This window comes from Aspergillus vadensis (assembly GCF_003184925.1).
Source record: "Aspergillus vadensis CBS 113365 unplaced genomic scaffold BO88scaffold_1, whole genome shotgun sequence".
NCBI lineage: Eukaryota > Fungi > Ascomycota > Eurotiomycetes > Eurotiales > Aspergillaceae > Aspergillus > Aspergillus vadensis.
The window spans coordinates 1,938,219-1,950,172 of record NW_020292039.1 but is presented as its reverse complement, the minus strand read 5'-3'; the positions used below and the strand labels follow the sequence as shown (position 1 = coordinate 1,950,172).

Here is an 11,954-nt window from a genome sequence, read left to right as displayed (position 1 = left end):
ATCCATCGCTGGGACCAAAGAGTTGCACGCTGTGAAGAACAGGGAATGCAACACTATTTTAATGTCCCTCGGTAGCTAATTTGCCTTGCATAGACTAGTACCCGTGCAAGGATAAGGGGACCAACCCCTTGGTGTGTGTCAGAGGAACAAGCAGAAGGGCAGGCGGGAAAATGGCATGGTTGCGGCGGCGGTGCGGAGATCGGCCACGGGATCTCCAGGCCATCCATCTTCTGCCCGCGACGGCTGAGCCTGCAAGTGCTTTTGATCCCCACACAACCTCATCGCCGCAGGACGCTCTTCCTCGTCCCTTTGCGTTGCTTATCCCTCATTTCTTACCATCAGGCTGGTCCTGCATTCACATCCCACGGTCGCTCTCTTTTCCTACTACTTCTTTTTTCGGCCTGCTCCAGTTCAGCGCATCCATCCATTTCCCCTTGTTGCACCAGCCCGGAGATCATGCCCACTCGAATCCCGACAGCGGTTTCGCTCTTCCTGGCGTAAATGGTCGTTTTCCCGTGATTGTGACGAGGCCTACTCTATCTCTTACTACTCATCTCTTTTCTTGCAGCGATTGTAACCATGTCTCTTCTCCACAATGAAGAGTAGGTGTCTGACCCCGCGACCATCTCGCGTCCCCCCCTCCCCTCATCTCCCCCGGTAATCGCACACATGCAGTATTAGGTCAACAACTAATCCCGATCGCAGTTTCACAATCTGGCAGTTGCGCACTTCCTATCTGTCTACCATAAAGGACGGCATAGGCGACAGGCTTATCAACGTGAACAACACCGTGCTCAACACGCCAGGATTCCGCGCAGCTGGCTGGTCTTCGGCTTCTACGAACCCCAATACGCAGAGCGCGGCTGCTCACATTAAGCGGACAAATTCACCCCCAATCCCCACGACTACGGCGGTTACCTCGGAATATTACCAGTTGGGTGTTGCCCGAGACGATGCGCAGAGATTCGGCCTGGTGGATGAAGGCGACGATGACGAAGGGGGAATGGTGACTGGGAAGACCAATACGGAGTTGATTGGGCGTCGAAACCGCGGAAAACGAGTCCACCGGAGGGAACGACAACAGCATGAGCAACAGAAACATAGAGAAGCGGAGGATGATGACAGCAGTGACCTGAGTGATGAGAGCGACGATGATGGGGACAGTGCTCGAAGGTGAGTCAATTGGCTCAAGGGATGCAGAGGACCCGCCTGTGCAGCCTTATGCTCACAATTCATAGTGCTGCGAACCAGATCAAGTTCACGAAGATGCCCATACGAACAAGAGCCGGATCTTCACCCATACGCTCATCAGACCGCCAGGAAAGCCCTCAGGTTATGGTCACGTCTCCATCGCATCCAACAATGGGTACCCATTACCGTACTGGGTCATTGGGAACAGCTGTTAGCAGCATAAATGAGCGGCCGCGGCGCGATACTACGACTACAGCCAGCAGTGACATATCTTCGGACAATGACCTGGATGCATCTGCCTTCAGAAGGCGTCAGATCTCGTTCTCTAGCCATGACCAGGTCATAGAACCTGCGAGAAGGAGAAATGGCCCACCGGGCCCTCGAGACCTGGAAGAACTTCATGAGCAAGCCGAGGACTCAGGAGCTGAATCTGTGGGTTCGGCCCTGTCATCTGATTTCGACGCAACGACGGGTTCTGCGTCATTACTTGCAGGGGTTGGGATCACTGGTAGCTTGGATTCATCATCGCCAGTTGCTCTGATGCACAAGTTGCAGAATGGCACGGGGTCACAGACGGCATCCCCAAGGAAACCCAGAACCCCAGCACCAGAGCTCCAAGATCTGCCACCTCCGCGGCCAATCAGCACTGTCCAACCAGTTAGTTTGCTTTCCAAGGCACTTAATGCGCGCAAGAAAGCGCCGACGAACCCGGTGGAGAAGTTCGCGGTGCTTTCAGGCAAGGGCTTGACCGATGTCCTGAACATCAAACTCTACCTACCATTCTCCGCCGATCCCGATGAACCACTCGATTTGCCAATTGCGCGCGAGTCCAAACTTGCAGAGCAGCCTGCACCAGTAACAGTTGTCGAAGCAATCGGTCTAGCTCTTTGGAGATACAGCGAAGAAGGTCGCGAACCGGCTGTTGAGCGCAGCAAGCTTACCGTGAACATGTGGACGCTGCGAATGGTGGAAGATGGCGAAGTCGAATATGATTTTCCCGCTTTAGGTCGAACATCGCCAATTGCCGACTTTACCTCGAATAACAATCGGGCCGCTGGTCGACGGACTCGGGGGAAACAGTATGATGAATTCGCGCTAGTCGAAGCATCGAAGGCGGAATTCGAAGCAAACGAGCGCCAATTCCCCCAATTCAGCCAGACAGCTGCTTCTGAGGATAGCGGAGAGGCACCTGCACCGACGAGTGCCCCAACAAGCCAGCCGGTCCCGCAAAGCAAGGCACCTCGCCCGAACCCGATTTTGGGACAACCCTTCTCGTCGGCTTTGAACGACAATACACTAACACCCGCGGATCGGCCTGCCGTGCCCACGTCCCATGCCACTCCTCGCCTGGGGGTGTCAAAGACCCTGAAAATCCGGTTCATCAATGTGGAAGCGTCCACCCAGGTGACGACGCTCAACACGTCTACCGACAGCTACATCGCCGAGATCCTCGATTCGGTGTGCAAGCGATGGGGTCTAGACAAGGGGAACTATCTACTGAAGGTGATGGGCTCCAATACGATCGCACCGCTAGACCGCACCGTGGAAGCCTTGGGCAATATCACGGAGCTGGACCTGGTGCGCCGACGATTCGGGCCGCAGTCGCTGACGGGCTCCCCGGGCAGCTCCTCCCCGAACGCGCCGCTCCTCATCGACAGCACCAGCGCGCCCAGCAAGAAGGGGAAGAAGAGCGGACAGCGCATGCTACACCCGCTCACGCAGAAGCAAGATCTCATTGGGGGATATTACCGGCGGTACTACGTCTGGCGCAAACAATCCATGGGCTTTACGCAATCCAACCACCGGATCTTGACGTTTGACAACGATTACATGCATATCATGCCGGCGGACACGGGCAAGACAGCGTCGGACACCAAGACGCGGTCGATCAGCTTCAACGATGTCGTGGGATGCAAGGTGAGCCGGCGACACCCGAAGAATTTCCGGGTGGTGGTGTTGCGCGGCAACGATGCCAACGAGCAGAAGCGGTATGATTTTGAGGCACGCAATGCGCTGGAAGCGGTGGAAATCGTGGACGAGATCAAGAAGAACATGGCGCATTATCGCATCTAAGGGACGCATTGCTATTGTTATTTGCTTGCTGTTTTATAAGGAACCGAGAAGTGGAAGCGAGCCCTCTGACCAATATTTGGAGGGAGCGGCGTTGCAATCTTTGCTACTAGGTAGGAGTACATAAGGCCGGGCAGCTTTCGGGTTGGATTTGAAGTTTGCAGCAGCATGGAGCCAAGGCTACGGGGGGAATCAACAACAATTGGAACAGACTTTTTCTTTCATACACAAATTCGCGGAGATAGCATCTATTGATAATGGCGGTGCGCATCCCATCCGTAGCGTGTACACTAACTGTGGTATCTCAGGTGCTAAAGTAGATTAAGTGGATGCAAGCGTCAAGATCAGTTCATAGTGAAGCCTCCCGACCAACCAGGAGGCCGCCGGACGGGGGAATTCCTGACCGGTCAGGGGGCAGCTTGATTGGCTTCAAGCCTTCAACAAAGGGCAAGCCAAATGCCCCGAAGGCGGGGCGGTTTCCACTCGCCTTTTTTGGAGGATCCACCGGGGCGGTGATGAAGTCATCTTTCAGCGGTAAGCAATTAACTAACTAGTTAACTAGTAGTTGAGCTGCCAGCTGCCAGCTGCCCAACATGCATGTTGTTTGGGTTTTTAAAAGTAGCGACAGTTTGCATATATCATAGATAGATAAATACTTCAACCGTAAGAAAGAAAAGTACGGAGAGTGGTTGGTTTTGCACCAGCAGTTTCATCTTCCCAGCTTCTCTTACCTACTAGTACTAAGTAGTAGTAGGAGGCTCCTCGTTTCGGAATTCCAAGCCACACACACACGAGAGATCTGAAAACAGTGTTTGATGATGACCTCATCGGGGCGAATCTGAACCCGGAACCCGGAAATAAGTTTGGGAAACATGGATCTCGATAAGCGAGAAGGAGTGGAAAGAATGCATCATTGATGATAATGTAGCAATTGAAGGGTCCATGGATCGAGAAGGTGAGATCGGCTGGACCCGGTGGGTTCATTTACTTATTTTGCCTTAAGCAGGAGATGATGATGTTGCAACTTTGGTATCTGGGGAAGGCTTATCATTCCCAATGTCATGATGAGTGTATGTATGGTACCACTGCAGTTATTTGTTTGACGGTTCTTTTACTGTGGGAAAATTACTGGCCCAGACAAAGTATGTTTTAGCGTTGGGGTGGAGTCGACAAGTTAGTGGTGATGGAGATAGTTAAGTAGCATAGCTTCTTCGACTGTGGCCGGCCGACCGACCGCTTTTAGACATAGGGAAGGGTGAGGTGTTGTAATTATCAACTTGTCTTTAGATGGGTAGTTTGTTTCGGTTAAGTTCAAGTTGTAACCTTGTATAATAACAAGCGTATTTGGAAATAACAACTAACTACTTACCTTCTTGATGAAATGGTTGACTGACTGACTGACTGACTGACTCTCTGTCACTGTCCACTAAGCCCAATTCATGCCGATTTCACGCCAATCCAACCCCGCCTCTCTCCTCTCTCTTTCTCTTTCTCTCCCTTTGCTTTCCCTTTTCTCTCTAATTTTTCCCACTCTCTCTGTCCATCAAACTAATCAGAAAATAATTATAATGAATTAGGATAAATTATTGCGGTGCTTGTGCTCGTAGTTATTTTTTTTTTCAGCTAGTAGTAGTAGTAGTAGTAGTGCTGGTGGTCACTGCAGCATCTCTTTCCCTCCCCTCTCTCTCTCTCTCATCTCCTCTCCTTCTCCTCTCCTCTCTCTTTCTCCCCCTCATATTCAGCAACATCATTATCATTGATCCTCCCGCACACCAGCCATACTGCTCTCTCCCTCTCTCCCACCCCAGTCCAACCCATCCTCTCAAAGAGGTTCCCACACTCCCCGCGTTACATATTTTCCCTTCCTATCCGGTCATCCTTACGGTTGCCCGTCTGTCCAATTGAGTTTCCGTTGACCGCCGTTCGGGACCAGTGTTTTGTTCCAGTTCATTTCAGTTCTGTTCTGTTTGGGGGGCTCCGCTGTATCCGCGCCCGAACCCGTCCCAAAGAGAAAAAGCTCGCCGCTTTCCCTCTCCATATTATTATTCTTACTGTGTTGCTTCCTTTCCCTTACCCCCCCCTCTCTGAGAGCATCTCTTAAAGAGGGGTCGCGTTGATCGGCTATCGCACGCATCGTTAATTCTCCCTTACTTATTTTTTCCCCACGTGGAAAAAGACCATCGTGGGCTTTAACATTTAATCTTAACTGCCTACAGCAACGTTTTCTCCATGCCTAGTTTAGGAGGTTTGCTGAAAAAACGGCGAACGAAAGATTCGCAGACCCTCTCCAAAGAGCTTGAAGCCGGTTCGGCCCAGACGCAGACGTCACCAAACGCTGCCGAAGACCACCACAACCACTTCCACCACCACCACCTCTTCCACCACCACCATCAACCCCAACCCGCCACCAATTCTAGCTCTACTACGAATCCCCCCGCTCAGCCTCAAAATTCCGTTCCTCAACAACAGCCCAATCGGTCTTCGGGTGCAGACAAATCCTCCGACGGTCAGGTAGCCTCCATGCAGTCCGCTGTGACGCAAGCCTCGCCGTCTGCCCATACCTCTGGCCTCCCGCAGCCCAATGCCAATGCGGCTAGTATACAGAATATAATCCATCCCTCCCAGCAAGGCGCCATGCATTCGGCTTCCAGCGGTCATGCGCAGTCTCACCACGCCGCTCGCAGTGATGCCCGCACCACCAAAGGGAAATACTCTCTGGATGACTTCACCCTTCAGCGCACCCTCGGTACCGGTAGTTTCGGTCGCGTGCACTTGGTGCAGTCGAAGCATAACCACCGCTTCTATGCCGTCAAGGTGTTGAAGAAGGCGCAAGTGGTCAAGATGAAACAGATTGAGCACACCAACGATGAGCGCCGCATGCTGAACCGCGTCAGGCATCCATTCCTAATCACATTATGGGGTACATGGCAGGATTCCCGGAACTTGTACATGGTCATGGACTTCGTAGAGGGTGGTGAACTCTTCAGTCTGCTCCGCAAGTCACAGGTGGGTTAATTCTGACTTGGCCCGCCCGACCAACGTAAAGCTGATGTCTGGTACCTCTTTTTCATGTAGCGGTTCCCCAACCCCGTCGCCAAGTTCTACGCAGCGGAAGTCACTCTTGCCCTGGAGTACCTCCACACGCAGAACATCATCTATCGGGATTTGAAGCCTGAGAACTTGCTGCTAGACCGACACGGCCATTTGAAGATCACCGATTTCGGTTTTGCCAAAGAGGTGCCTGACATCACATGGACCCTTTGTGGTACACCCGACTATCTCGCCCCGGAGGTGGTTTCCTCCAAGGGCTACAACAAGTCCGTTGACTGGTAAGGGTTGCCATAATTGATGTTCATGCCCCTTTGGCGCATTTACTGACAATGTCGAAGGTGGTCCCTGGGTATCTTGATCTTTGAGATGCTGTGTGGTTTCACACCTTTCTGGGACAGTGGCTCCCCGGTCAAGATCTACGAGAATATCCTGCGTGGCAGAGTAAAATACCCGCCCTACTTGCACCCGGACGCTGTTGATCTGCTGTCGCAACTCATCACGGCTGATCTGACCAAGCGCCTTGGAAACCTCCATGGCGGATCCGATGATGTCAAGAATCATCCTTGGTTTGCCGAGGTCACCTGGGACCGTTTGGCCCGCAAAGATATTGACGCTCCTTACGTGCCTCCCATCCGCGGTGGTCAAGGAGACGCGAGTCAGTACGACCGCTATCCGGAAGAAACTGAACAGTATGGCATGGCTGGTGAAGACCCGTATGTGCTCCTTTCTCAACCCTTTCTATTCTATGACGAACACATTACTCATTTTTCTCTTCTTCAGACACGGCCATTTGTTCCCAGACTTTTAGTGTGTGCTATGAGTTATGATGGAATGATTGTCTCGCTACCGAGATGGCATCGTGCCATCCGATGATCCTGCGAGCCCTGTAAGACAGGACTATCTCGCTAATCCTTTCCCTCGCGCTACCAACGGTAGCATCCGCTTCACCATTCGTTGATGTCCCCTTGACGTCGGTTTGTCTTCGTTTTTGATCGCTGGCCGACTTGCTTTTTGGCTGCCTTTGACGTAGAGCATACATCGAAGAGCTCTGTCATCCTCAGCGTATGCCTTTACCATCTTTCAAGTATACGCGATGGTCTTGTCTGTTTGCTTTTCCGATTTCCGGACTGTTGGTGGTCTGCATATAAGCTTACCCTTATACTAGTTCCGGGGAGATCTGATGAGTAGATGATCCCCCGGTGATTTTATCTAGGTGGGCATTGTCTATATTTCTTCGCGTTATGCCAGGCAGGAGGGTGTTTGCGGTGGTGTTTGTGCTGGAAGCTTCGGGGGGTCCTCGTGATTATGCCGACCGTTGACTGGTGAATTGGTCACCCACGGCACCCGTTTCTTTTTTCCATTTCTCCTGCTTATTCTATAGTCATATTGTGCAAATACTGGGGAGCCACTCTGGGTCATTCTTGATGTCATCTTTCCTGTTATCCCTTTCCCTGTCCCTGTGGAGGCAGTTGTATAATGTACATATTTGATTTGGCCATTGCAATAAAAGTAGTCTTGGATAATTGGACGCTGGTCCCCCAACAGTGTCATCATAAGCATAGCCGGCCATTCAAGGCTCTATCTTTTCAAAACGCCACCGGCAGCCCGAATCAAAACCGTCCGTCCGTATAATATACACACAAATATCATCACACCAGTGGCCACTGCCGCATATCACACCAGTCATTGAAAGAGACCTCTAGATCGGATCACAACATGGCCAAACACATGGCAGAGAAATGGACCACTCCCAACCAAGCACGGATATCAAAGAAGAGTGTATATGACAGCAGATCACAGCGCAAGCATCCTCTTCTGCTCGGTGCCCACGCGACGGGTATATGTGCGGCTAACGGTGTTCCAGAAGGCGATGTACTTCTCCATGCAGTCGGTCAGGCAGGCCTGTTCGCCGGCGGACATGGAGGTTCCGGGATTGGGAACGCAGGCTTCGAAGCAGTGTTCGTTGACGTTCTATTAGAGGAAACAAGTATGTTAGCACAATTATGAAATTATGATCTCCCGGTCAAGGATGTAACGTACCGAGATCAGAGTGCGGGCGTTGCTCATAGCGGACTCGGCCTGGACCTGCTTGAAGAGGGCCTCCTTGACTTCCTTGCTGGAGGAGTCGGTGGAGGGGGAAGAAGAACCGCCGAAGATACCCATTGTGAAATTTAGTTGTGTGTGTGAATAGTGTTTAATAGAGATGTTAGGGTCGTGGTTGTGGGATAATGCAAGTGGTAAATGGATGCAATACGTAGTATGCAGTATATAGCAGTCGATGAGACAAGATCTTTTGAGCTCCGACGGAGGTGTGGCTAGTGAGCCACAAGGAAAAAGGAAAGTAAGGTTGCTGCGCCACCGCCCCGAGCAGATGTGGACACTTGGAGTTCTACACTTCCTTCCCATCGCCCAGCTAAGTTATATTATAACTCGGCTTTCTTTCTTGCGTCGATCTCTGATCTGTCCCCTCCTCTCCGCTTCTTCTTCTTCTTCCTCTTTCTCGTTGACTAAAGTTCCCTCGGTGTTCGTTCTTTCATTTATCCTCCTTCACACCTCCATTTCCCGGATCTAGCTCTCTTCTATTTACTCAATTGAAATCCCCCGCTCACCCTGGTTTTGTTGATGTCCCGGTGACAATTGACGATATCGCCTACTCTATTAGCTGCAGTCTATCTTTTCACCACACCTACACTTATCTTTCTTGCACGGTCGCTTGGCTTGAATCTTACTTAAAGGTTTACTGTGCGCTTGTTCCTCGGCAATCATGCTACTTCCGCGGCTTTCGTCCCTTTTGTGCTGGGCTGGCTTGGCCAGCGTGCCTCTGGCCAGCGCCTACGATGGTGATGACAATGTCAAGAGCATTCCGGTGTGTATGCTGCTGTCTCTGGTCATAGGATGAGCTGCTAACTGTTGGGGATAGCTTCGCACGCACAGTCTTTCACCGGTACGTAGCTTATAGCTACAGCTAAGCTCGCGCATCATGTTAATGTCTTTGCAGCCATACTTGGATTCCGACTTCCAAAGCCGCTGGTTCGATTTTGGTGGTGACACGATAGTTCGCGCCGACAAGTATGCTCGCCTGGCTTGTGGGGAAAAGGGATTGGGAGAGAGCTTATGCTGATTGACTTCCTAGATATATCCGTCTTACGTCCGATCGCCCGTCGCAGCAGGGATGGATCTTCTCCCGTGTGCCTTTGACCGCGACGAACTGGGAGGTTAGTTGATGCGCTTTCTGTGGGCTTAGGATGGTTCTGATATGTGTAGATCGAGGTTGAATTCAAGATCGAAGGATCCGGCAACTTGCACGGCGATGGTTTCGCCATGTGGCTCACCAAGCAGCGCGCCACCCAGGGTCCTGTTTTCGGTTCGACGGACAACTTCGAGGGTTTGGGTATCTTCTTCGACACGTACAAGAACAACCGTCCCGGCACTTCGTTCCCCTACGTCATGGCCATGATGGGCGACGGCCAGACTACCTACGACCAGGCTCACGATGGAAAGGCTAATGAACTGGCTGGCTGTTCTGTAAGTGTGGTATGCAGTGGTGGTGTCAATGTTAATCTAACGACTGGTATAGGCTCGTGGTCTCCGTGGTGCCTCCATCCCTACCAAGGCCCGCTTGACTTACTTCCAGGACAAGTCCTTGACCCTGGACCTGCAGTACAAGTCCGAGGACAGCTGGATCCCCTGCTTCGAGCTGACCGCCCCCGAGTACAACATCGCCATCCCGTCCGTCGCCTACCTGGGCTTCTCCGCCGAGACTGGTGAGCTCAGCGACAACCACGACATTATCTCTGTCAAGGCCCAGAACTTGTACAGCGTTGGTGGCGGCAGCGGCAGCAGTGGCAGCGGTTCCCGCTCGGGCAAGGGCCGTGACACTGGTCGTGTCAAGCGCCGTAAGCAGAAGGGCAGCTGGGGATGGTTCCTGTTTAAGACTGTTCTGTTCTTCGCTGTGGTTGTTGGAGGCTATGTTGGGTACACTGCGTACCGCACCAAGCACCGCTACTCGCGGTTCTAGATGTGGCAGAATGAGGAGATTGAGAGAGAAACAGAACCAGAAACAGAACAGAAAATGTGTCATTTATCCTTGCATAGCCGTGTCGCGTTATATCAGTTGTATCTATCTATGAGCTTGCTTGCTTCCTTGCAACGCGAAAAGTTGACGACCAACCTAGTAAACAAAGTACATAGTAGGGTATCATAATGAACGCCAACCAAACAGTATACATCAAAAGAACTCAGTGGGTATAATAAACCTCAATCACCCATCTACTGGTTTCCTTTCTTCCTCTCCTCACTCCACATCTGATCAACAATCTGAAACACCTCCGTCACACTCTTCAACACTCGCTCATCAATCCCCAACTTGCCATACCGATGTTGAATCTTATCCGGATGCCACCGCACCCTCTCCGTCTTCAAGAGACCCAGCAACCCCCTACCACCCTCATCTTTATCCGTGTCCTCCTCATCAACCACCCTCGCACACTCCCTCATGAACTCCTCCACCTCCTTCCTCCCCACATCTCTCCTCTCCCCACTCTCAACCGGCCAAAACACCACCTCCTCAAACTTTCTCCCTCCATCCCCTTCCTTAACCACCCCATCCAATACTCCCCAACAAGCACAATACCTCCCCCAAACTCCCCTCCACCCTCTCCTCCTCTTCCTCTCCCTCCCCCTCCTCAAACTCTCCTCCACAGCCCTCTCCCACTCCCCCCTCTCCCTATCCCTCCTCCTCTCCTTCTCTTTCACCCTCCTCCTCTCCTCCCTCATCCTCTCCTCCTCAGCAAGCATCCCCTCCCTCGTCCGCTCCCACATCTTCCGACGCACGTACGCCGCGTACTCCTCCTCGTCCATCATCTCCAGCTCGCCATTTGGGCCCTTCGGTACCTCCGGCACAGAGTATGTGTGGATCGGTTGGCCGTATACAGACTCCCAGTATGCTGCGCCTTCGTCGTCGCCCAGCGCGTCGAAGAGGGATTCTCGGAAGGCGGTGCTAGGAGAGAAGCGAGATGTGGGCTGTGATGGGGAGGGAGGTGGTGAGGTGGTGTGCTTGCGGCGGTGGGGGGCGCGGTGTTTTTTGCGTTTCGGGGAGGGGGTGCGCTGGTGGGAGGAGTGGGAGTGGGAGTGGGAGGAGTGGTGGTGGCGATGGCGCTTTCGGGAGGGGTCTTTGAAGCGGAATTTCGTGGGGCGGGCGTGTGCGTTGGTGGTGGTGGTGTCTGGTGTAGGTGTGGTTGTGGTTGTGTCGGGGGGTTGTGCTGGTGGTGAGGTAGTCATTTTTGTGGTATGGATGATGTGGGTTGGGATACAACGTTGTTCTGAGGTTGTGGTGTATAGTCCGTATGTGTTAAAGCATTGCGCTGGGTGTAGAGGTTGTTTAAAATTGTCTAGAAAAGAAAGAGTGTATGGTGAATGAGGATGTAGATGGTGCAGAGAAAGTGATTGATTGGAAGGCGCGACATTTCGAGGGACCTGAGTAAGCCGATCTTATCTTATCTGATCTTGAATATTTCTATATCGTTGATGATGTCATTGCTCTTACCTCCCTTTCCCATTCATAATACTGTTATCATTTACTAAATAGTCACTAGAGAGACTAACACGCCCATAGTTTCCTCTACCTCTTATACTAACCCCCA

The 11,954-nt window shown here is 52.1% G+C and overlaps 5 protein-coding genes across 5 annotated transcripts; 3 read left to right on the top strand and 2 right to left on the bottom strand.

Annotated features, from left to right (window-relative positions):
- Window positions 1-279: 279 nt before the first annotated feature.
- BO88DRAFT_400374 (Sin1 family protein) lies at window positions 280-3,500 on the top strand. The gene is made up of 3 exons (XM_025705549.1): window positions 280-602; window positions 706-1,173; window positions 1,239-3,500. The coding sequence occupies exons 1-3, from the start codon at window positions 580-582 to the stop codon at window positions 3,262-3,264; spliced, it is 2,517 nt and encodes an 838-aa protein (XP_025568485.1). The 5' UTR covers window positions 280-579; the 3' UTR covers window positions 3,265-3,500.
- Window positions 3,501-5,328: 1,828 nt separating this feature from the next.
- pkaC (cAMP-dependent protein kinase catalytic subunit pkaC) lies at window positions 5,329-7,165 on the top strand. The gene is made up of 4 exons (XM_025701860.1): window positions 5,329-6,267; window positions 6,337-6,590; window positions 6,651-7,025; window positions 7,093-7,165. The coding sequence occupies exons 1-4, from the start codon at window positions 5,491-5,493 to the stop codon at window positions 7,118-7,120; spliced, it is 1,434 nt and encodes a 477-aa protein (XP_025568484.1). The 5' UTR covers window positions 5,329-5,490; the 3' UTR covers window positions 7,121-7,165.
- A 457-nt stretch (window positions 7,166-7,622) lies between these two features.
- On the bottom strand, window positions 7,623-8,488 carry tim13 (protein translocase subunit TIM13). Its single transcript, XM_025712240.1, has 2 exons — window positions 8,353-8,488; window positions 7,623-8,283 (listed from the first exon to the last, which is right to left on the bottom strand). The coding sequence occupies exons 1-2, from the start codon at window positions 8,473-8,475 to the stop codon at window positions 8,107-8,109; spliced, it is 300 nt and encodes a 99-aa protein (XP_025568483.1). The 5' UTR covers window positions 8,476-8,488; the 3' UTR covers window positions 7,623-8,106.
- Window positions 8,489-8,715: 227 nt separating this feature from the next.
- On the top strand, window positions 8,716-10,750 carry BO88DRAFT_400369 (legume-like lectin family protein). The gene is made up of 6 exons (XM_025705548.1): window positions 8,716-9,178; window positions 9,233-9,256; window positions 9,311-9,381; window positions 9,446-9,527; window positions 9,577-9,837; window positions 9,890-10,750. The coding sequence occupies exons 1-6, from the start codon at window positions 9,077-9,079 to the stop codon at window positions 10,328-10,330; spliced, it is 981 nt and encodes a 326-aa protein (XP_025568482.1). The 5' UTR covers window positions 8,716-9,076; the 3' UTR covers window positions 10,331-10,750.
- On the bottom strand, window positions 10,371-11,740 carry BO88DRAFT_431215 (uncharacterized protein). The gene has a single exon (XM_025709288.1). The coding sequence runs from the start codon at window positions 11,590-11,592 to the stop codon at window positions 10,582-10,584; it is 1,011 nt and encodes a 336-aa protein (XP_025568481.1). The 5' UTR covers window positions 11,593-11,740; the 3' UTR covers window positions 10,371-10,581.
- Window positions 11,741-11,954: the final 214 nt, after the last annotated feature.

What these genes read in the sequence shown, in the direction of transcription:
- BO88DRAFT_400369 (XM_025705548.1), top strand. Translation starts at nt 9,077, where the DNA reads ATGCTACTTCCGCGGCTTTCGTCCCTTTTGTGCTGGGCTGGCTTGGCC. An exon ending in TGACCGCGACGAACTGGGAG is followed by an intron (nt 9,528 to 9,576) that starts GTTAGTTGATGC and finishes TGATATGTGTAG; the next exon opens with ATCGAGGTTGAATTCAAGAT. An exon ending in ATGAACTGGCTGGCTGTTCT is followed by an intron (nt 9,838 to 9,889) that starts GTAAGTGTGGTA and finishes CGACTGGTATAG; the next exon opens with GCTCGTGGTCTCCGTGGTGC.
- BO88DRAFT_431215 (XM_025709288.1), bottom strand. Translation starts at nt 11,592, where the DNA reads ATGACTACCTCACCACCAGCACAACCCCCCGACACAACCACAACCACA.
- BO88DRAFT_400374 (XM_025705549.1), top strand. Translation starts at nt 580, where the DNA reads ATGTCTCTTCTCCACAATGAAGA. An exon ending in TCTCTTCTCCACAATGAAGA is followed by an intron (nt 603 to 705) that starts GTAGGTGTCTGA and finishes TCCCGATCGCAG; the next exon opens with TTTCACAATCTGGCAGTTGC. An exon ending in GATGGGGACAGTGCTCGAAG is followed by an intron (nt 1,174 to 1,238) that starts GTGAGTCAATTG and finishes CACAATTCATAG; the next exon opens with TGCTGCGAACCAGATCAAGT.
- pkaC (XM_025701860.1), top strand. Translation starts at nt 5,491, where the DNA reads ATGCCTAGTTTAGGAGGTTTGCTGAAAAAACGGCGAACGAAAGATTCG. An exon ending in TACAACAAGTCCGTTGACTG is followed by an intron (nt 6,591 to 6,650) that starts GTAAGGGTTGCC and finishes ACAATGTCGAAG; the next exon opens with GTGGTCCCTGGGTATCTTGA. An exon ending in GGCATGGCTGGTGAAGACCC is followed by an intron (nt 7,026 to 7,092) that starts GTATGTGCTCCT and finishes TCTCTTCTTCAG; the next exon opens with ACACGGCCATTTGTTCCCAG.
- tim13 (XM_025712240.1), bottom strand. Translation starts at nt 8,475, where the DNA reads ATGGGTATCTTCGGCGGTTCTTCTTCCCCCTCCACCGACTCCTCCAGC. An exon ending in ACGCCCGCACTCTGATCTCG is followed by an intron (nt 8,284 to 8,352) that starts GTACGTTACATC and finishes TTCCTCTAATAG; the next exon opens with AACGTCAACGAACACTGCTT.